The following is a 21218-nucleotide window of genomic DNA, read 5'->3' as shown; positions in this document are numbered from 1 at the left end:
TAAATTGTAGTGCATCTTTTATACTTTTTCTTTTTTTTTAACACCACCCATCACCAGTGCAACATTCCTATCACCAATCCCAAGTCTCCCTCCTCCCCACCCGACCCCCGCCTGTACTCTAAACAGGTTCTCAATTTCCCTCATACATTCTCATTATTAGGACAGTTCAAAATGTAGTTATTTATCCAACTAAACTCATCACTCTTTGTGGTGAGCTTCCTGAGGTGAGCTGGAACTTCCAGCTCCTTTCTCTTTTGTGTCTGAAAGTTATTATTGCAAGAATGTCTTTCATTTTTCTTAAAACCCATAAATGTGTGAGACCATTCTGCGTTTTTCTCTCTCTCTCTGACTTATTTCACTCAGCATAATAGATTCCATGTACATCCATGTATAGGAAAATTTCATGACTTCATCTCTCCTGACAGCTGCATAATATTCCATTGTGTATATGTACCACAGTTTCTTTAGCCATTCGTCTGTTGAAGGGCATCTTGGTTGTTTCCAGAGTCTTGCTATGGTAAATAGAGCTGCAATGAATATAGGTGTAAGGAAGGGGTTTTTGTATTGTATTTTTGTGTTCCTAGGGTATATTCCTAGGAGTGGTATAGCTGGATCGTATGGGAGCTCGATTTCCAGTTTTTGGAGGAATCTCCATATCGCTTTCCATAAAGGTTGAACTAGACGGCATTCCCACCAGCAGTGGATAAGAGTTCCTTTCTCCCCACATCCCCGCCAACACTGTTTATTCTCATTCTTTGTGATGTGTGCCATTCTCTGTGGTGTGAGGTGGTATCTCATCGTTGTTTTGATTTGCATCTCCCTGATGATTAGTGATGTGGAGCACTTTTTCATGTGTCTTTTGGCCATCTGTATTTCTTCTTTGTCAAAGTGTCTGTTCATTTCTTCTCCCCATTTTTTGATGGGATTAGATGTTTTTTTCTTGTAAAGTTCTGTCAGTGCCTTGTATATTTTGGAGATTAGCCCCTTATCTGATGGGTATTGGGTGAATAGTTTCTCCCACTCAGTGGGTGGCTCTTGTATCTTGGGCACTATTTCCTTTGAGGTGCAGAAGCTTCTCAGCTTAATATATTCCCATCTGTTAATTTCTGCTTTCACTTGCTTGGAGAGTGCAGTTTCTTCCTTGAAGATGCCTTTAGCCTCAATGTCCTGGTGTGTTTTACCTACGTATTGTTCTATATATCTTATGGTTTTGGGGCTGATATCGAGGTCTTTAATCCATTTGGATTTTACCTTCGTACATGATGTTAGCTTGGGGTCTAAGTTCAATTTTTTGCAAGTGGCTACCCAGTTTTGCCAACACCACTTGTTGAAGAGGCTTTCTTTGTTCCATTTAGGATTTTTTGCTCCTTTATCAAAAATTAGATGATTGTATGTCTGGGGAACATTCTCTGAGTATTCAAGCTTATTCCACTGATCTGAGGGCCTGTCTTTATTCCAATACCATGCTGTTTTGATAACTATTGCTTTGTAGTAAAGTTTAAAGTTGGGGAAAGTAATTCCTCCCATATTCTTTTTCCCAATGATTGCTTTAGCTATTCGAGGGTGTTTATTGTTCCAAATAAATTTCAAAAGTGCCTGGTCCACTTCTTTGAAGAATGTCATGGGTATCTTTAGGGGGATCGCATTAAATCTGTACAGTGCTTTGGGGAGTATTGCCATTTTAATGATGTTAATCCTGCCAATCCATGAGCAGGGTATGTGTTTCCATTTCCGCGTGTCCTCTCTTATTTCTTGGAGCAGAGTTTTATAGTTTTCCTTGTATAGGTCCTTCACATTTTTAGTCAAGTTGATTCCAAGATATTTGAGTTTGTGTGACACTATAGTGAATGGAGTTGTTTTCTTAATGTCCATTTCTTCCTTATTAGTATTGGTGTATAGGAAGGCCATTGATTTTTGTGTGTTAATTTTGTAGCCTGCCACCTTGCTATATGAGTCTATTGTTTCTAGAAGCTTTTTGATAGAGTCTTTGGGGTTTTCTAAGTAGAGTATCATGTCATCTGCAAACAGTGAGAGCTTGACTTCTTCCTTTCCTATGTGGATTCCCTTGATATCCTTTTCTTGCCTAATCGCTATAGCGAGTACTTCCAGTGCTATGTTGAATAGGAGTGGTGAGAGAGGACAGCCTTGTCTTGTGCCAGAATTTAGAGGAAAGGCTTTCAGTTTTTCTCCATTGAGGACAATATTTGCCTCTGGCTTGTGGTAGATGGCCTTAACTATATTGACAAAGGTTCCCTCCATTCCCATCTTGCTGAGAGTTTTGATCAAGAATGGGTGTTGGACCTTGTCAAATGCTTTCTCTGCGTCGATTGATATGATCATGTGATTTTTATTTTTCTTGCTGTTGATGTTGTGTATTATGTTGATAGATTTACGGATGTTAAACCAGCCTTGCATTCCTGGGATGAAACCTACTTGATCGTAATGGATGATCTTCTTAATGAGGCATTGAATCCTATTTGCCAGGATTTTGTTGAAGATCTTTGCATCTGCATTCATCAGCGATATTGGTCTGTAATTTTCTTTTTTCGTAGCATCTCTGTCTGGTTTAGGTATCAAGGTAATGTTGGCTTCATAAAAGCTATTTGGAAGTTTTCCTGTTTTTTCAATTTCATGAAAGAGTCTTGCCAGGATTGGTAGTAGTTCCTCTTGAAAGGTTTGAAAGAATTCATTAGTAAATCCATCTGGGCCTGGGCTTTTGTTTTTGGGCAGACATTTGATTACTTTCTTAATTTCCTCAATAGTAATGGGTGTGTTTAGATATGCTACATCCTCTTCATTCAATCGTGGAAGATTATAAGATTCCAAAAATTTATCCATTTCTTCCAGGTTTTCATTTTTAGTGGCATAGAGTTTCTCAAAGTAGTTTCTGATTACCCTTTGAATCTCTACCATATCAGTAGTGATCTCTCCTTTTTCATTCCTAATACGAGTTATCAAGTTTCTCTCTCTTTCTTTCTTTGTTAGTTTTGCCAGTGGTCTATCAATCTTGTTTATTTTTTCAAAGAACCAACTTCTGCTTTCGTTGATCTTTTGGATGGTTTTTCTGGTTTCCACTTCATTGATTTCTGCTCTCAGCTTTGTTATTTCCTTCTGCCTCCCTATTTTTGGATCCTTTTGTTGAGCACTTTCTAATTCTATGAGCTGCGTCATTAAGCTATTCAGGTATGCCCCTTCTTCTTTCCTGATGTGTGCTTGCAAAGCTATAAATTTTCCTCTCAGTACTGCTTTTGCTGTGTCCCATAGGTTCTGATAAATTGTGTCTCCATTGTCATTTGTTTTCAGGAAGGTTTTGATTTCCTCTTTGATTTCATCTCGGACCCACTGATTATTCAGTATGAGGCTATTTAACTTCCAGGTGTTAAAATTTTTCTTCTGTGTCCCTTTGTAGTTTATATATAATTTCAGGGCTTTGTGGTCAGCAAAGGCAGCCTGCAAAATTTCTATCCTCTTGATATTATGGAGATATGTTTTGTGTGCTAACATGTAGTCTATCCTAGAGAATGTCCCATGTACATTAGAGAAAAATGTGTATCCAGGCTTCTGGGGGTGGAGTGTCCTGTATATATCTACTAGGCCTCTTACTTCCATTTCTCTCCTCAGGTCTAGTATATTCTTGTTGGGTTTCAGTCTGGTTGACCTGTCTAGTGTTGACAATGCCGTGTTGAGGTCTCCCACAATTATTGTGTTGTTATTGATATTATTTTTCAGATTTGTCAACAGTTGTATTAAATATTTTGCTGGCCCCTCATTCGGTGCATATATGTTTAGGAGGGTGATTTCTTCCTGCTGTACATATCCCTTGATTAATACAAAATGTCCATCTTCGTCCCTTACAACTTTCCTAAGTATAAAGTTTGCATCATCTGATATTAATATGGCCACTCCAGCTTTTTTTTGGGTGTTGTTTGCTTGGATGATTTTCCTCCAGCCTTTTATTTTGAGTCTATGTTTGTTCTGACTATTCAGGTGCGTTTCTTGTAGGCAGCAGAAGGTTGGATTGAGTTTTTTGATCCATTTAGCCACTCTGTGTCTCTTAACTGGTGCATTTAGTCCATTGACATTGAGAGAAAGAATTGTCCTGGGAGTTAGTGCCATCTTTATATTAAAGTTTGGTGTGTCTGTTGGTAAGCCTTGTCTTAAAGTATGCCATTCAGTTTTTCTTTTAAGAATGGTTTTGAGTCTGTGAAGTTTTTGAGCTGTTGTTTGTCTGTGAAACTATGTATTGTTCCTTCAAACCTGAAAGTGAGTTTTGCTGGGTGCAGTATTCTAGGCGAAGCATTTATTTCATTGAGTTTTGTCACTATGTCCCACCACTGCCTTCTGGCCTTGAGTGTTTCTGGTGACAGGTCTGCAGTAAATCTCAAGGATGTTCCCTTAAATGTAATTTCTCTTTTCGATCTTGCTGCTTTCAGAATTCTGTCTCTATCTATGGGATTCGTCATTGTGACTAGGATGTGTCTTGGGGTGTTTTTTCTGGGGTCTCTTTTAGTTGGCACTCTTCGGGCATGCAGGATTTGATCACATGTATTCATTATCGCTGGTAGTTTCTCTTTAATGATGTTCTTGACTGTTGATTCTTCCCGGAGATTTTCTTCCTGAGTCTCTGGTACTCCAATGATTCTTAAGTTGTTTCTGTTGAGCTTATTATAGACTTCTATTTTCATCTGTTCCCATTCTTTGAGTAATTTTTCCATTGTTTGATCATTTGCTTTGAGGCTTTTTTCCAATTTCTTCTGCTGTATGTAATTGTTATGTATCTCATCTTCCAGTGTACTGATTCTATCCTCAGCTGCTGTTAACCTGTGGGAAATCTCAAACATGTTTTTCTTCAATTCATCTACTGAGTTTCTCAGACCTGTTATTTGATCTGAAATTTCCGTTTGGAGTTTTCTCATTTCTATCTTCATATTCTCCTGATTCTTTTTAGTTTTCTCTTCTATACTTTGTTTGAGTTCTTTGAACATGTTCCATATTGCAACTCTAAACTCCTTATCTGAGAGACTGACTAGGTGGTTGATCATGTTCAAGTCATCAGAGTTGCCATCTTCATTCTCTATGTCTGGCACTGGCCCATGTTGTTTCCCCATTGTCACACTAGTACTGCGTGTTTTTCTACGTGTTGTGATTGTATTCATTGACTAAATGCTGTGCACCGTCGCGAAGGGGAGCGGAGCAACCGTGCTCCTCTGGCTTCTCCCTTTCTGGGCGTGTCGACTCACCTCCACGGAAGGCTCACAGGAAGGCAGGCTGGCAGATGGGCCGCACCCAGGATGAAATCAGGCCAAAAATGCAGGACAGCAGAGTAGAGAGGCAGAACGGTGCTGGCATCTGAGATCCAGCGAAGTTCAGTGGCTCCTCCCTTTCTGGGCGTGTCGACTCACCTCCACGGAAGGCTCACGGGAAGGCAGACTCCCCGGAAAGTTCACAGGAAGGCAGGCTGGCTGATGAGCCGCACCAAGGGTGAAATCAGGCCGAAAATGCAGGACAGCAGAGTAGAGAGGCAGAAGGGTGCTGGCATCTGAGATCCAGCAGAGTCTACTAGAGGTCTTATACCACTTAAGTTAGGTACTTGAGTTTCTGTGGCACTATTATGAATGGTATTGTGTTTTTAATGTTCATTTCTTCTCAATCATTATTTATGTATAAAAAGGCTATGGTGTGTGATTTTGTAGCCTGCCACTTTGCTATTCAAATCTATTATTTTTAGAAGTTTTTTGGTAGAGTCTTTAGAATTTTCTAAATATAGTATCATGTCATCTGATAACAGTGAGAGCTTGACTTCTTCCTTTCCCATATAAGTGCCCTTGGTATCTTTTTCTAGCTTGATTGCTATGGCAAGAACTTCCAGTACTATGTTGAATCAGAGTGGCGAGATGAGGCAGCCTTGTCTTATACCATATTTTAGAGGAAAGGCTTTCAGTTTTTCCCCATTGACTATAATATTTGCAATGGGCTTGTGGAATTGGCCCTCACTAGAATGTTCCTTCCATTCCCATCTTGTTGAGATTTTTTTTATCATGAATGCTGTTGGACCTTATCAAATGCTTTCTCTGCATCTATTGCTATGATCATATGGTTTTTATTTTTCCTTTTGTTGATGTGGTGTATTATGTTGATTGACTTGTATCTTAAATCATCCTCACATCTCTGGATTGAATCCTACTTGGTCTTGGTGTATGACCTCTTGATGAGCTGTTGGATCCTATTTGCTAGAATTTTGTTGAGGATTTTTGTATCTCTGTTTTTCAAGGATATTGGTTGGTAGTTAGTTTTTGCTGTGTCATCTCTCTCTGTTTTTGGTATTAGGATGATGTTAGTTTCACAGAAACTATTTGGGAGTGTTTCTGTTTCTTCAATTTCCTGGAAGAGCCTGAAAAGAATGAGCAGTAGATCCTCTTGAAAGGTTAGAAAACACTCATTCTCTGGCCCACTGGTTGTTCAGAAGTGGCTGTTTAATTTCCAGTTGTTAAATTTTTTCTCTGTATCTGTTTGTAATTCACTTCTAATTTCAGTGCATCATGAACTGAGCAGGTAGTTGATATAATTTCTATCCTCTTCATGGAGGTATGTTCTATGGCACAACATGTGGTCTATTCTTAGAGAATGACCAATATTCATTGGAGAAGAATGTGTGTTCAGTTTTCTGGCGATGGAAAGCCGCACACGCCCACACACACACGCCTGCATCTCCTTTTATTTCTTCAGTCATAGCCAATATATTCTTTTGTTTGTTTGTTTTGGGACACATCCAGAGGTGCTTAGGGGTCACTCCTAGCTCTGCATTCCTGGGGACCATCTGAGATACTGGGGATTGAACTTGGGATGTCTAGGTGCAAGGCTAATGCTCTACCACTGTGCTATTGCTCTGACTCTTTGAGTCTGTAGATATTCTGAACTGTGGTGGATAATTCCTCACACCACAATCATGAGGGAAGAGGAGAAGTAGGCCTGGAGCAGAGCTGCTGCAGGAAATAATCCAAACTAGGCTGGAGATGAAACTAGTGTCCGGGGACCTTTCCACACTTGGAGAAAGAGAGAAGCACACTGGAGCCACAATATTTCTTGGAAATATTTCTTGGAAATATTCCCATGCATGGAGAATAATATGTTGGGCGAAGAGCTTGCCTAGAAATTCTTCCTGCCCAGTGGGCTTTTTGATATGCAAAAGGGGGGGCATAATGATTGTATGATGATAAGTATGATATGCCATAACATTTTAGGATAAAGGCTGATTAATCCAACCTATCTCCCCCTACTGTGATTACTAAAATGCATAAATATGAGAGAGAAGCTGTATTTTTGCATAGTCACAGTAAAAACTGGGGAAATAGAAGAGAAAAGCTTTTCATCTTAAGAGCAGGGCGGCCTTTCCTTGGAAGCATCTGATCATATTTCCAACTGCAGGCTTCATAGAGTTTAAGTTTACTTAATCCCAGAGAGTCTTTTCTTCTAGGTCTTGGGAAAAGTTCTTCTATAGTGGTTGTAATAAGGCTCTGTAATCAAAAGTTCTTGGGTTTTTCACTAGTCCTATGTCATTCTCAAGGTGTCTTGAAGCATGCCCTGGTTCTATGTCATCATCAGTATGCCATGAAGCCTGCTCCAGTTATAATTGCTAAAGTGGCACAAAACCTACTGCAGTTACACGTCATTGCCAGGGTACTACAAAGCCTGCCCCAGTCTGGTGATTGGACCTAAAGCTCAGGGCTATATGGCCAATGTCAGAGCAAACTGAAGCTTAAGTCAAGTCAATATGACTGAAGTTCAAGGTAAAAGGCCCACCTGCAACATATAAATTTTGGAATTCCTCTCCCTAACAGGAACTTTCTCACAGAGTATTTCCCCATTTTACTGGGTCTTTGCAAAAAGAAAAAGGATAATGCCACAAAGTACTATTTGGGCACCAGGGGACTATGGCTAGGTTATAGTATCTATCCCTCAGTTAATGTCAACAATCTCTGATACATAAATATAGTAACAACACTGTTCCCCAGGCTATACATATAAATACATATGTCCCCTAATATTTTCTACCAAACAGATCCAAAGGCACAATACTATATTCCAATAAAGAAATACACATAAAAATGATATTCCCACCTTTGTCTTTTGAGTAAGTAGAATCTGTATTACTGCTTCAGCCAATGAGGTGATCTGTTGGTTGATGGCAGTCAGGGAGGCGGTGGAAATGTTCTGTAGCTGCTGGGTTGAGTCATGGGCCAAGATAGGTCCTTGATCCAAAGCCCACTCAAAAAGCAGGTTCTGGACATGGGCAGCAGTCAGTGGTGATGAGACATGGAAAGGTGGGGTTGAGGTGGTACTCCAGGACATAAGGGCATAACAAACAAAAAAAGAACAGATAGTATAGATGTTCGGATACTTGCTTTGCAGCAGCTTAACCCAGTTCAGTTCCTGTCCCTGGTCATTGTATGAGTATTTCTGTAGGTCACTCCTGAGCAGACTCAAGAACTGAACATTGATAGGTGTGCTCAACGAAGAGGAAGCATCCTTGCCTTGTTCTTTGTCATAGAAAAAAAATCTCACCATTTTTATTATTAATTATAAATTTGAATATGAATTTCTTTTTTTTTTTATTTAAACACCTTGATTACATACATGATTGTGTTTGGGTTTCAGTCATGTAAAGAACGCCACCCATCACCAGTGCAACATTCCCACCACCAATGTCCCAAGTCTCCCTCCTCCCCACCTAACCCCTGCCTGTACTCTAAACAGGCTCTCCATTTCCCTCATACATTCTCATTATTAGGAAAGTTCAGAATGTAGTTATTTCTCTAGTTAAACTCATCACTCTTTGTGGTGAGCTTCCTGTGGTGAGCTGGAACTTCCAGCTCTTTTCTCTTTTGTGTCTAAAAATTATTATTGCAAGAATGTCTTTCATTTTTCTTAAAACCCATAGATGAGTGAGACCATTCTGTGTTTTTCTCTCTTTCTCTGACTTATTTCACTCAGCATAATAGATTCCGTGTACTTCCATGTATAGGAAAATTTCATGACTTCATCTCTCCTGACAGCTGCATAATATTCCATTGTGTATATGTACCACAGTTTCTTTAGCCATTCATTTGTTGAAGGGCATTTTGGTTGTTTCCAGAGTCTTGCTATGGTAAATAGTGCTGCAATGAATATGGGTGTAAGGAAGGGGTTTTTGTACTGTATTTTTGTGTTCTTAGGGTATATTCCTAGGAGTGGTATAGCTGGATCATATGGGAGCTCGATTTCCAGTTTTTGGAGGAATCTCCATATCTCTTTCCATAAAGGTTGAACTAGACGGCATTCCCACCAGCAGTGGATAAGAGTTCCTTTCTCTCCACATCCCCGCCAACACTGTTTATTCTCATTCTTTGTGATGTGTGCCATTCTCTGTGGTGTGAGGTGGTATCTCATCGTTGTTTTGATTTGCATCTCCCTGATGATTAGTGATGTGGAGCACTTTTTCATGTGTCTTTTGGCCATTTGTATTTCTTTTTTGTCAAAGTGTCTGTTCATTTCTTCTCCCCATTTTTTGATGGGATTAGATGTTTTTTTCTTGTAAAGTGCTGTCAGTGCCTTGTATATTTTGGAGATTAGCCCCTTATCTGATGGGTATTGGGTGAATAGTTTCTCCCACTCAGTGGGTGGCTCTTGTATCCTGGGCAATATTTCCTTTGAGGTGCAGAAGCTTCTCAGCTTAATATATTCCCATCTGTTAATCTCTGCTTTCACTTGCTTGGAGAGTGCAGTTTCCTCCTTGAAGATGCCTGTAATGTCCTGGAGTGTCTTGCCTATGTGCTGTTCTATATATCTTATGGTTTTGGGGCTGATATCGAGGTCTTTAATCCATTTGGATTTTACCTTCGTACATGATGATAGCTGGGGGTCTAAGTTCAATTTTTTGCAAGCAGCTATTCAATTGTGCCAACACCACTTGTTGAAGAGGCTTTCCCTGCTCCATTTAGGGTTTCCTGCTCCTTTATCAAAAATTAGTTGATTGTATGTCTGGGGAAAATTTTCTGAGTATTCAAGCCTATTCCACTGATCTGAGGGCCTGTCCTTATTCCAATACCATGCTGTTTTGATAACTATTGCTTTGTAGTACAGTTTAAAGTTGGGGAAAGTAATTCCTCCCATATTCTTTTTCCCAATGATTGCTTTGGCTATTCGAGGGTGTTTATTGTTCCAAATGAATTTCAAAAGTGTCTGATCCACTTCTTTGAAGAATGTCATGGGTATCTTTAGAGGGATAGCATTAAATCTGTATAATAATGCCTTGGGGAGTATTGCCATTTTGATGATGTTAATCCTACCAATCCACGAGCAGGGTATGCATTTCCATTTCCGCATGTCCTCTCTTATTTCTTGGAGCAGAGTTTTATAGTTCTTTCTGTATAGGTCCTTCACATTTTTAGTCAAGTTGATTCCAAGATATTTGAGTTTGTGTGGCACTATTGTGAATGGGGTTGTTTTCTTAATGTCCATTTCTTCCTTATTACTATTGGTGTATAGAAAGGCCATTGATTTTTGTGTGTTAATTTTGTAGCCTGCCACCTTGCTATATGAGTCTATTGTTTCTAGAAGCTTTTTGGTAGAGTCTTTAGGGTTTTCTAAGTAGAGTATCATGTCATCTGCAAACAGTGAGAGCTTGACTTCTTCCTTTCCTATCTGGATTCCCTTGATATCTTTTTCTTGCCTAATCGCTATAGCCAGTACTTCCAGTGCTATGTTGAATAGGAGTGGTGAGAGAGGACAGCCTTGTCTTGTACCAGAATTTAGAGGGAAGGCTTTTAGTTTTTCTCCATTGAGGATAATATTTGCCGTTGGCTTGTGGTAGATGGCTTCAACTAGATTGAGAAAGGTTCCTTCCATTCCCATCTTGCTGAGAGTTTTGATCAAGAATGGGTGTTGGACCTTATCAAATGCTTTCTCTGCATCTATTGATATGATCATGTGGTTTTTATTTTTCTTGTTATTGATATTGTGTATGATATTGATAGATTTACGGATGTTAAACCAGCCTTGCATTCCTGGGATGAAACCTACTTGATCATAGTGGATGATCTTCTTAATGAGGCATTGAATCCTATTTGCCAGGATTTTGTTGAGGATCTTTGCATCTGCATTCATCAGCGATATTGGTCTGTAATTTTCTTTTTTTGTAGCATCTCTGTCTGGTTTAGGTATCAAGGTGATGTTGGCTTCATTTGGAAGTGTTTCCGTTTGTTCAATTTCATGAAAGAGTCTTGCCAGGATTGGTAGTAGTTCCTCTTGGAAAGTTTGAAAGAATTCATTAGTGAATCCATCTGGGCCTGGGCTTTTGTTTTTCGGCAGACCTTTGATTACCATTCTAATTTCATCTATGGTGATGGAGGTGTTTAGATATGCTACATCCTCTTCCTTCAACCGTGGAAGATTATAAGAGTCCAAGAATTTATCCATTTCTTCCAGGTTCTCATTTTTAGTGGCGTAGAGTTTCTCAAAGTAGTTTCTGATTACCCTTTGAATCTCTCTCATATCAGTAGTGATCTCTCCTTTTTCATTCCTAATACGAGGTATCAAGTTTCTCTCTCTCTCTTTCTTTGTTAGGTTTGCCAGTGGTCTATCAATCTTGTTTATTTTTTCAAAGAACCAACTTCTGCTTTCGTTGATCTTTCGGATTGTTTTTTGGGTTTCCACTTCATTGATTTCTGCTCTCCGCTTTGTTATTTCCTTCTGTCTTCCTATTTTTGGGTCCTTTTGTTGAGCATTTTCTAGTTCTATTAGCTGTGTCATTAGGCTACTCAGGTAAGCTCCTTCTTCCTTCCTGATGTGTGCTTGCAAAGCTATAAATTTTCCTCTCAGTACTGCTTTTGCTGTGTCCCATAAGTTCTGATAGTTTGTGTCTTGATTGTCATTTGTTTCCAGGAACCTTTTGATTTCCTCCTTGATTTCATCTCGGACCCACTGGTTATTGAGTATGAGGCTGTTTAACTTCCTGGTGTTAAGGTTTTTCTTCTGAGTCCCTTTGGAGTTCACAAATAATTTCAGAGCCTTGTGGTCAGCAAAGGCAGTCTGCAAAATTTCTATCTTCTTGATCTTATGGAGGTATGTTTTATGTGCCAGCATGTAGTCTATCCTGGAGAATGTCCCATGTACGTTGGAGAAGAATGTGTTTCCAGGTTTCTGGGGGTGGAGTGTCCTATATATATCCACTAAGCCTCTTTCTTCCATTTCTCTCCTCAGGTCTAGTATATTCTTGTTGGGTTTCAGTCTGGTTGACCTATCCAGTGTTGACAAAGCCATGTTAAGGTCCCCCACAATTATTGTGTTGTTATTGATATTATTTTTCAGATTTGTCAACAGTTGTATTAAATATTTTGCTGGCCCCTCATTCGGTGCATATATGTTTAGGAGAGTTATTTCTTCCTGCTCTACATACCCCTTGATTAATATAAAATGTCCATCTTTGTCCCTTACAACCTTCCTGAGTATAAAGTTTGCATTATCTGATATTAGTATGGCCACTCCAGCTTTTTTGTAGGAGTTGTTTGCTTGGATAATTTTTCTCCAGCCTTTTATTTTGAGTCTATGTTTGTTCTGACTATTCAGGTGCGTTTCTTGTAGGCAGCAGAAGGTTGGATTGAGTTTTTTGATCCATTTAGCCACTCTGTGTCTCTTAACTGGTGCATTTAGTCCATTGACGTTGAGAGAAAGAATTGTCCTGGGATTTAACGCCATCTTTATTTCAAAATTTGGTGTGTCTTTTGGGTAGTCTTGTCTTAGATTAGGTCTTTCAGTTTTTCTCTTAAGACTGGTTTTGTGTCTGTGAAGTTTCTGAGCTGTTTTTTGTCTGTGAAACCATGTATTCTTCCGTCAAACCGGAAAGTGAGTTTTGCTGGGTATAGTATTCTGGGTGAAGCGTTCATTTCATTCAGTCTTGTCACAATATCCCACCACTGCTTTCTGGCATTGAGTGTTTCTGGTGACAGGTCTGCTGTAAATCTCAGGGAAGCTTGCTTGAACGTAATTTCCCCTTTTGATCTTGCTGTTTTCAGAATTCTGTCTCTATCTGTGGGATTTGTCATTGTGACTAGGATGTGTCTTGGGGTGTTTTTTCTGGGGTCTCTTTTGGTTGGTACTCTTCGAGCATGTAGGATTTGATCACCTATATTCTTTAGCTCTGGAAGTTTCTCTTTAATGATGTTCTTGACCATTGATTCTTCCTGGGAATTTTCTTCCTGGGTCTCTGGGACTCCAATGATTCTTAAGTTGTTTCTGTTGATCTTATCATAGACTTCTATTTTCATCTGTTCCCATTCTTTGACTAATTTTTCTGTTGTCTGCTCATTTGCTTTAAGTTTTTTGTCCAATCTCTCCTGCTGTATGGAATTGTTATGTATCTCATCTTCCACAGCACCAAGTCTATTCTCAGCTTCTGATACCCTGTCCCAGAGCTTATCCATTTTGTCATTCACTTCGTTTACTGACTTTTTCAGGCTTGTTAATTGATATGTTATTTCAGTTTGGAGTTTTGTGATTTCTGTCTTCATATTTTCTTGGTTCTTATTAGTGTTCTGTTCAACTCGATTCATGGTTTCTTTGAGTTCTTTGAACATATTCCATATTGCTAGTCTAAAGTCCTTATCTGAGAGGTTGATTAGTTGGTTGGCCATTATCTGGTCATCAGAATTTTCCTCTTCATTCTCTATGTCTGATGCTGGCCTGTGTTGTTTCCCCATTGTCACACTTGTATTTTGGGTTTTTCTACGTGTTGTGGTGGTATTCATTGGCTATATGATGTAGGCAGCACACTTCTCTGGCTCCGCCCTTTCTGGATGGGCTGACTTGTCTCTAAGGGAGGGGAGTCCTCTGTGGGTGAAGCCTCACACTGGATCAAATCTTAGGCCCAAGCATTCAACGGAGAAGACAGTTCGAAGAGGAATGCTTGCTTCTGTGTTATAGCTCAGTTCTTAGTGTGATTTTTTCTTCTTGTTACGATGGTGTTCTTTTCTTAGAAAGAGCGCACGGCCGCGTAGCTTCGCTACGCGGCAGTGCTCTGCTGGAGCCTCTTTTGCCCCGCTCCCAAGAGTTTCACGCAAGAGGACAGTAGAGAAACATTTACAAGGAGCGCTCACAGTTAGGCTCCACTGGGCGGGCGCAGATTCGTGGCTTTTCCCTGCCTGATGTCCCAAACAGGGCAGCTGGCTTCTGCGAAAGCCCGCCGGTTTTCACGTTCTGGAGACCCGCCCTGGAAATGGCGTCTGGGAGAGCAGATTTCTGGAGCCTCTTTTGCCCCACTCCCAAGAGTTTCACGCAAGAGGACAGTAGAGAAACATTTACAAGGTGCACTCACAGTTAGGCTCCACTGAGCGGGCGCAGATTTGTGGCTTTTCCCTGCCTGATGTCCCAAACAGGGCAGCTGGCTTCTGCGAAAGCCCGCCGGTTTTCACGTTCTGGAGACCCGCCCTGGAAATGGCGTCTGGGAGAGCAGATTTCTGGAGCCTCTTTTGCCCCACTCCCAAGAGTTTCACGCAAGAGGACAGTAGAGAAACATTTACAAGGAGCACTCACAGTTAGGCTCCACTGGGCAGGCGCAGATTCGTGGCTTTTCCCTGCCTGATGTCCCAAACAGGGCAGCTGGCTTCTGCGAAAGCCCGCCGGTTTTCACGTTCTGGAGACCCGCCCTTGAATATGAATTTCTATGAATGTTTTAATACTGTTAAGGTAATTTCCTTCTAACGCTAATTTACTGAGTACTTTGGTCTTTAAAGACCAACTTTTTTAAATGCTTCACAAGTGTCAGGTATGTGCTCTATAGCTGCTCTGCATGCCTAGCACACCAATCAAGTTTTTAAAAGATAAAAATATCACCAGGGAGATACTTAGCATCTGAACCTGAATTTGAGCCCCAGGATTGCTTGAATACCTAGACTACCAACATGTCTAACACTATTGATCCCCAAGCATAAGCCTATAGAAGCATAGGCCTTAAAAATATTTTAAACAATATTTTCCAGGATCCAAACAGGTAGTACCAGGAACAGATAGATAGTATAGTGATCAGGGTGCTTACTTTCATACATGGCTTTAATATCAGTCATTCTATACAGTCCCCAGATTTATAATATGAGTGATCCCTGAATACACAGACAACAGTAATCCCTGAGCTTTGCCAGTTATGGCTCAAAATGAAACCAAACCAACAAAACTTAAAAGATAATACAGGGATAAGCCATGTGCCTTGCAGGGGACACCCAGTTCAATCTCTGAAACCATTAAGTTCCTCAAGTAAGGCCAGGAGTGACTGAACACAGTGCCAGAAATAACCCCAAAGCACTGTTAGGTGTGGCTGGAAAACAAATTCCACTAACACAACCCTAACCTACTTATGGTCCTCCTGCACCACCAGGGGTCACTCCTGAGCACTCCCATGTGTAGCCGGAAGTTAAAGAACATTTTCCAAAGACCTCTTCCAAAGGTCCCTTTCTGATTCAGAAATCTATGTTTGGTATTCTGTGTTATAAGAACTCAGCAGAGTTTAGAAATATTGACAAAATAAAACATTGCTTTTTCATCACCTTTTAGTCAAATCTCCTTGGATGACTTTCAGAGTGGAGCAGAGTAGACAGCAAAAGGTAAGTATTTCCAAGATCCTGTTGACAAGAAAATCTTCATTGTGGGTTTAAAGCCAGGTAAGACTAGAATGAACAGAGCACCCTCAGTTCTTCTGCCTAACTTCTTATCACTTTAGCACCACTATATTGGGCAGGCAAGGGTCAACTTCTGTTCCTAGTGCATTTGGGACTAAGGATGTTCTCCCCAGATGATGACTGGGAAAGAATGCGTCCCAGGATGATGTCCAGAGTCACTCTATTTTGATTCAATAATGCTAAAATAGTACAACAAGATCTGTCATATGTGCAAGGTGGCAGGACAAAGCAGAAGCATAATCAGGGGCAAGTCAGGTGCCAGGGAGACGGTAAGCATAAACATTGGGGCTTGGGAATACCTCAGGAGCAGCACAGTGTTGATATATATTATTTCCTTTAACCAGAGCTCTCTGGGAGGGAGAATGGATGGCATGGAGTCCAGCCTAAAGTTAACCACTGGTCATGGGGAGATGACCCTTCCTTGTGCTGTCTTTCCCCATCTCTGAAGCTGTGTCCAAGCCTTTCTCCTTAAGGAGAGTCCCTGGAACAGTTGCTCTATAGAGTTATGACTTACAGGTGGTTCAGTAACAATGTCACAGGGTGATCCAGTACTATTTATCATCATGTTTATCACTAATAAGCACAGCAACAAACAATTGCCTCTGCCCCTTTTTTGTTGAGGTAGTCAAGTTTGCAGTAGTGTTAACCTATGACCTGTGTTTTGATTAGTTTATTTGCTTTGGTTAGCCTATTTGGTTTCTGTTTGAGGAGTTCACACTCAAAAGTGCTCAATGGATACTACTGGTTCTGTACTAAAAGGTATCTTTTGGATGGGTTCAGAGGACTATATGTCGTGCCAGAAAACAAAATCAGGTCAGTGATTCTAAGAACTCCATATCAAGTGCCAAGAGTGCTTTCTGAGGGTCAGAGTGATAGTAGCATGGGTATGGTGCTTGTTATGTCAACAGGGATTGATCCCTCCCATTTCTCACTGTCCCCTGTGCCTGCTTGGAGTGATCTCTAATTATAGAGCCAAAAGTAAGCCCTGGGCACTGCCAGGTTGGCCTAAAAACAAAAAATACTTATTTTTAAAAGAGTGAACACACATCTAGTAATAAGCCCCAAGCATCACTAGATGTGCCTTCACTCACTGAAAAAATTAAGGTCTTTTATTTGCAGGGGAAGGTCTTGGGTCAAACCCATCCGTGCTTAAGGCTTACTCCCGACTCTGCTCAGGGATCACCCCTGATGATGCTTGGAGGACATATGGGTTAACAAGGATTGAACCTGAGTCTGCTTTGTGCAAGGCAAACACCTTACCCACTGTACTCAGAATAGTTCGGAAAGGTGATAAAGGATCCAGGTTTTAGACATGGGTTCTAGTTTCATATTCATGACCACTTAGGACCTTAATTTTCCCAATAAAAGTAAACTCTTTAGGTATCTCAATAATTGTTAAAGTATTGTCTTGCATATAAAACACAATGTGAATGCTAAGAAATTAAACTAATACATGTTTCTTTTAATATATGACTCATGTTAAAGGAAATGGCCAGAACACCAGTAAGTAATGAATCTAGCTCAAAGGAATTATCAGGCACAGGTAATCTGCTGAAGACGAGTGGCTCACAGCAAGCCCAGAAACCACCAACACCTCTTGGAAAAGCAAGTCCCTTTGGACAAGACTCTAAACCAAAACTGGGTAAGAGATCATTTGAAATCTTGAGTCCTCTGAAGTTTTCTAAAAACAATGTCCTTGTTTTGTGGGATGAGCTTTGCATTGCTCATGGTTTAAGCAGCACTGAATAGAGTCCTAAAGTTAACACTGGGGTCTTGGGAAAGTATTATATATTCACTGAATATTAATTTGTATAATATGTATCATGATCACTTGTTGTTTATCTTTGGGATACACCCAGCAGGGCTTACTTCTTACTCTACGAGCCTGTATAACTCCTGGAAGTATTTAGCATATTGTATAGGGTGATGTGAATCGAAGCAGGGTCAGCTCTGTACAGGACAAGCACCCTACCAGCTGTACTACCTCTAACCCCTAGTACATACAGTGATGAAAGCATCAAATTGAATGTCAAATGATGGACACATACAACTTTGCAAGTAAATCCATCTGCGACAATAGGGATATTTCTGTGTGTCCAGAATTTTATTCAATACACAGTAAATGTTGTGCTTCAATATAAAATTTCTGCAGAAATCTTTGTTGCTTTTGTGGTGAGGTTCTGGAACACACCTGCTAGTGCTTAGAGGCTAACTCTGGCTTGTGCCCAGAAGATGCTCCTTAGGAGTGCTCAAGGCACTATACAGTATTCAGCACTTATGCCCAAAATGAATCTTTATTTAAATGTAAAGTTTGTTAGTAATGGTACTAGGGAGGCGACTCAGCTAATAGATAGATAGATAGATAGATAGATAGATAGATAGATAGATAGATAGATAGATACATAGAGATAGATAGATAGATGATAGATAATTTCATATATACATATATGTCTTATGTGGTTATTAAATTGAATTATTCAGGGATGGAGATAAAACTTGCCTACCATGTGTCCAACTTACAATACAATTCTGGTATCCCGTTTGGTCCTCCAAAAACTTCCAGAGTGATTCCTGAGTACAGAGATAGAAGAAACTCCTGTACATCATGGGCTGCACTCCAAAACAAAACAAAAATTGAATCAGGCACTTTTAGTCAATGTGGCTCATTTTCTCTGAAGAAATCACTAAGAGATAGGGATCAGAAAATATATAAGGACATAATTTCATAGGAGGATATTGAACATTTTTGGGAGTAAAAAATTAAAAACCTAATCCTCTATGACCTTATCCATATCAATCTTATTCTTCTCCAACACAGAACTCAGAAGAAAGGAGCCAGAGGTGAAGATATATAGCTTAAGAGAAAGAAAGGGCCATGCATATCAGGAGTTCGGCAGGCTCCAGGATGATGATTACCTATGTAAGTGGCCCCTTTGTAAGGGGCCCTCACTTGTAAGAAGACTGTATGACTTAGTACAATTTTCTCTTACCTTGGATACTGATGATGTCAGTACTGGGCTCTTCCAGGAGCTCCTTCATGTTCTGCAGTATAAGTTTGGGCCATACCTGGCAGTTCAGGAATTATTCCAGGCTCTGTGCTCAAGGGACCTACTGGTTCCAAGGATAGAGTTGGGATTATTCAGACCAAGTGTATTACTGTGATATTACCTCGCTGGACCCCGGAATTATGTATTATACCTTCCCTAATCCCTCTATTCTTCCATTCAGATTGTGAGAACTGTCAGAACTACTTCATCGACAAATGCTCTGTTCATGGACCTCCTATATTTGTAAAGGACAGAGCAGTAGCAAAGGGCCATTGTAACCGTTCAGCCCTCACTCTGCCACATGGGTTGAGAATCGGACAATCAGGCATCCCTGAGGCTGGACTTGGAGTGTGGAATGAGATATCTGACTTGCCAGTGGGTTTGCACTTTGGCCCATATGAGGGCCAGATCACAGACACTGAAGAGGCAGCCAACAGTGTGTACTCCTGGCTGGTGAGAAGCATTTTTGCCCTGTTCTCTGATTTTCCACCTGCTCCCCACTCCCCACGGATTTGTGCAGCCTCACCTTTTTTGTGCTAGCACAAGAACAGTGGGATGATCTTAGGAGCACATCTACTGAGTGAACTCTGAATATAAAACTCCCATGGAAAAGGTAGATAAGAACACAGTGATTCCAACACAGAGAAGTGGCTCCAGCCTTGAAGTTGTCCTGCTCTTAGTATACTGTTGCCTGGAATGAGCAGATGATGACTAAGGAGCATATTGTGTGGTTTCCATTAGAAACTGAGGCTGAACAGGTGGAAAGCACTACTGACAGTTGAGGATATCATTATTATTCTTTCTACCAATCATAAAATGCTTTAACTTCCTTTTCTGAACTTAGATCACCAAGGGGAAAAATTGCTATGAGTATGTGGATGGAACAGATGAATCTTTGGCAAATTGGATGAGGTAAGACCCACAGGCACTACATTTCTTTATCGAATCTCCTGGAAAGATTTCCTTGGATACTGTTTTTCTACAGTATTCTTCATTTCTCCACACTGTACTTTTCACAGGATATTAGGGGAAAAGAGGGAGAATAAAAGATACTATCTTCCTCAAAATATAAATTTCTATACTGGAAAGAAATCTGTAGATAGAAAATAAAACCAAGAGGGAACCAGAATGATAGTACAGCAGGTAAGGTGCTTGCCTTACATGCAGTCGAGCTGGGTTTGATCCCCAACGTCCCATAGGATCTCCTGATCCTACTAGAATTGATTCCTGAGTGCAGAGCAGAAGTAACCCATGAGCACCTCCAGCTCTGTCCTTAAAAATCTGATCATTCGAAAATAAAAGCCTGAGTAGTCTAGATTTGACAGGGACAATTGAGTGGCCCTAGAATGGATCCAGTACGCTTGTATTCATCCCTTTAGTGTTCTAAGTAGTAGAGTTTATAGGGACTGGAGAGAGAGCACAGCGAGAGGGCCCTCCTAGGATCAGCCTGCGTTCGATTCCCGGCATGATTCCCGAGCCTTCCAGGGGTGATTTCTGAGCACAGACCCAGGAGTACCACCTGAGTGCCTCTGAGTGTGGCCCAAAAACAAAAATAGTGGAGTTTTATCACTTTGACCTCACAACCCACGTGGTGCCAATTGGAGATAGCTTCAAAACAAATCACTATAAAAATGAATATTATAATTATCCTAATACATTGCAAATTTACATGTAAAGGTAATACAAAACTAAAAATCTTGGGCCTGTGATGTCAGCAAACTAACAAGAATGAACATCTGATCCTGGAATGGAACTTGGAGCAACCCTCAAACACTAGGGAGATTCTTTATTGTGGAGAGACACACCTGGCAGGACTCAGGGGTTACTCCTAGCACTGTGTTCAGGGGTCACTCTTGTAAGTGCTCTGAGTAACCATAATGGTTGCAGGAGATCAAACTTGGGTAGACTATAAGCACTCTATTTGCTAGAATATTGCTCTGGCCCCTAGCATTGGATTTTTTGTTTGTTTGTTTGCCATTGGGTTTTATGTTTAATTTTGGTGGAAATAAGTCTGAAATGGATTTAGAAAATAGAAACTTAAGTGTGTGGTCTGCTTTATGTTGCTGCCTCAATCCCAGGTATGTGAAATGTGCCAGAGAGGATGTGGAGCAGAACCTCGTGGCCTTTCAGTATCATGGGCAGATCTTTTACCGAACCTGCCGTATCATCAAGCCAGGCTGTGAACTCTTGGTCTGGTATGGAGACGAGTATGGCCAGGAACTGGGCATCAAGTGGGGCAGCAAGTGGAAGAGTGAATTCAGAGCAGATAAAGGTAGGTGCTGCTGCTGAGCAGGGAGACAGGAGAGATGGACACCAAAAACCAGAGATAAGGGAAGTTAGCAAAGTAATTTGGATTTGTTTGGGCAAGCAACTGAGCAGATTATCATCAGGCATCATGAGCTCCAGTGGAGAAGTGGAGGAAGAACAGAGGCTAAGAAAGGAGTATGAATAGACAAATAAGACTTTG

At 40.6% G+C, this 21218-nt stretch overlaps 1 protein-coding gene across 1 annotated transcript in view; it reads left to right on the top strand.

The window, feature by feature from the left end:
- Positions 1-21218, top strand: part of LOC126032414 (histone-lysine N-methyltransferase PRDM9-like) — a 47251-nt gene that overhangs the window by 22028 nt on the left and 4005 nt on the right. The window contains exons 7-12 of the mRNA XM_049790087.1: positions 15580-15629; positions 17190-17346; positions 18523-18624; positions 18933-19204; positions 19596-19663; positions 20830-21023. Coding sequence (XP_049646044.1) covers positions 15580-15629; positions 17190-17346; positions 18523-18624; positions 18933-19204; positions 19596-19663; positions 20830-21023 — 843 coding nt within the window. The remainder of the gene's footprint in view (positions 1-15579; positions 15630-17189; positions 17347-18522; positions 18625-18932; positions 19205-19595; positions 19664-20829; positions 21024-21218) is intronic.

The sequence above is a fragment of the Suncus etruscus genome, chromosome 16, assembly GCF_024139225.1.
Source record: "Suncus etruscus isolate mSunEtr1 chromosome 16, mSunEtr1.pri.cur, whole genome shotgun sequence".
In the NCBI taxonomy this organism is placed as follows: Eukaryota; Metazoa; Chordata; class Mammalia; order Eulipotyphla; family Soricidae; genus Suncus; species Suncus etruscus.
The sequence above is the reverse complement of the archived record's forward strand: the minus strand, read 5'-3'. Positions and strand labels throughout refer to the sequence as shown.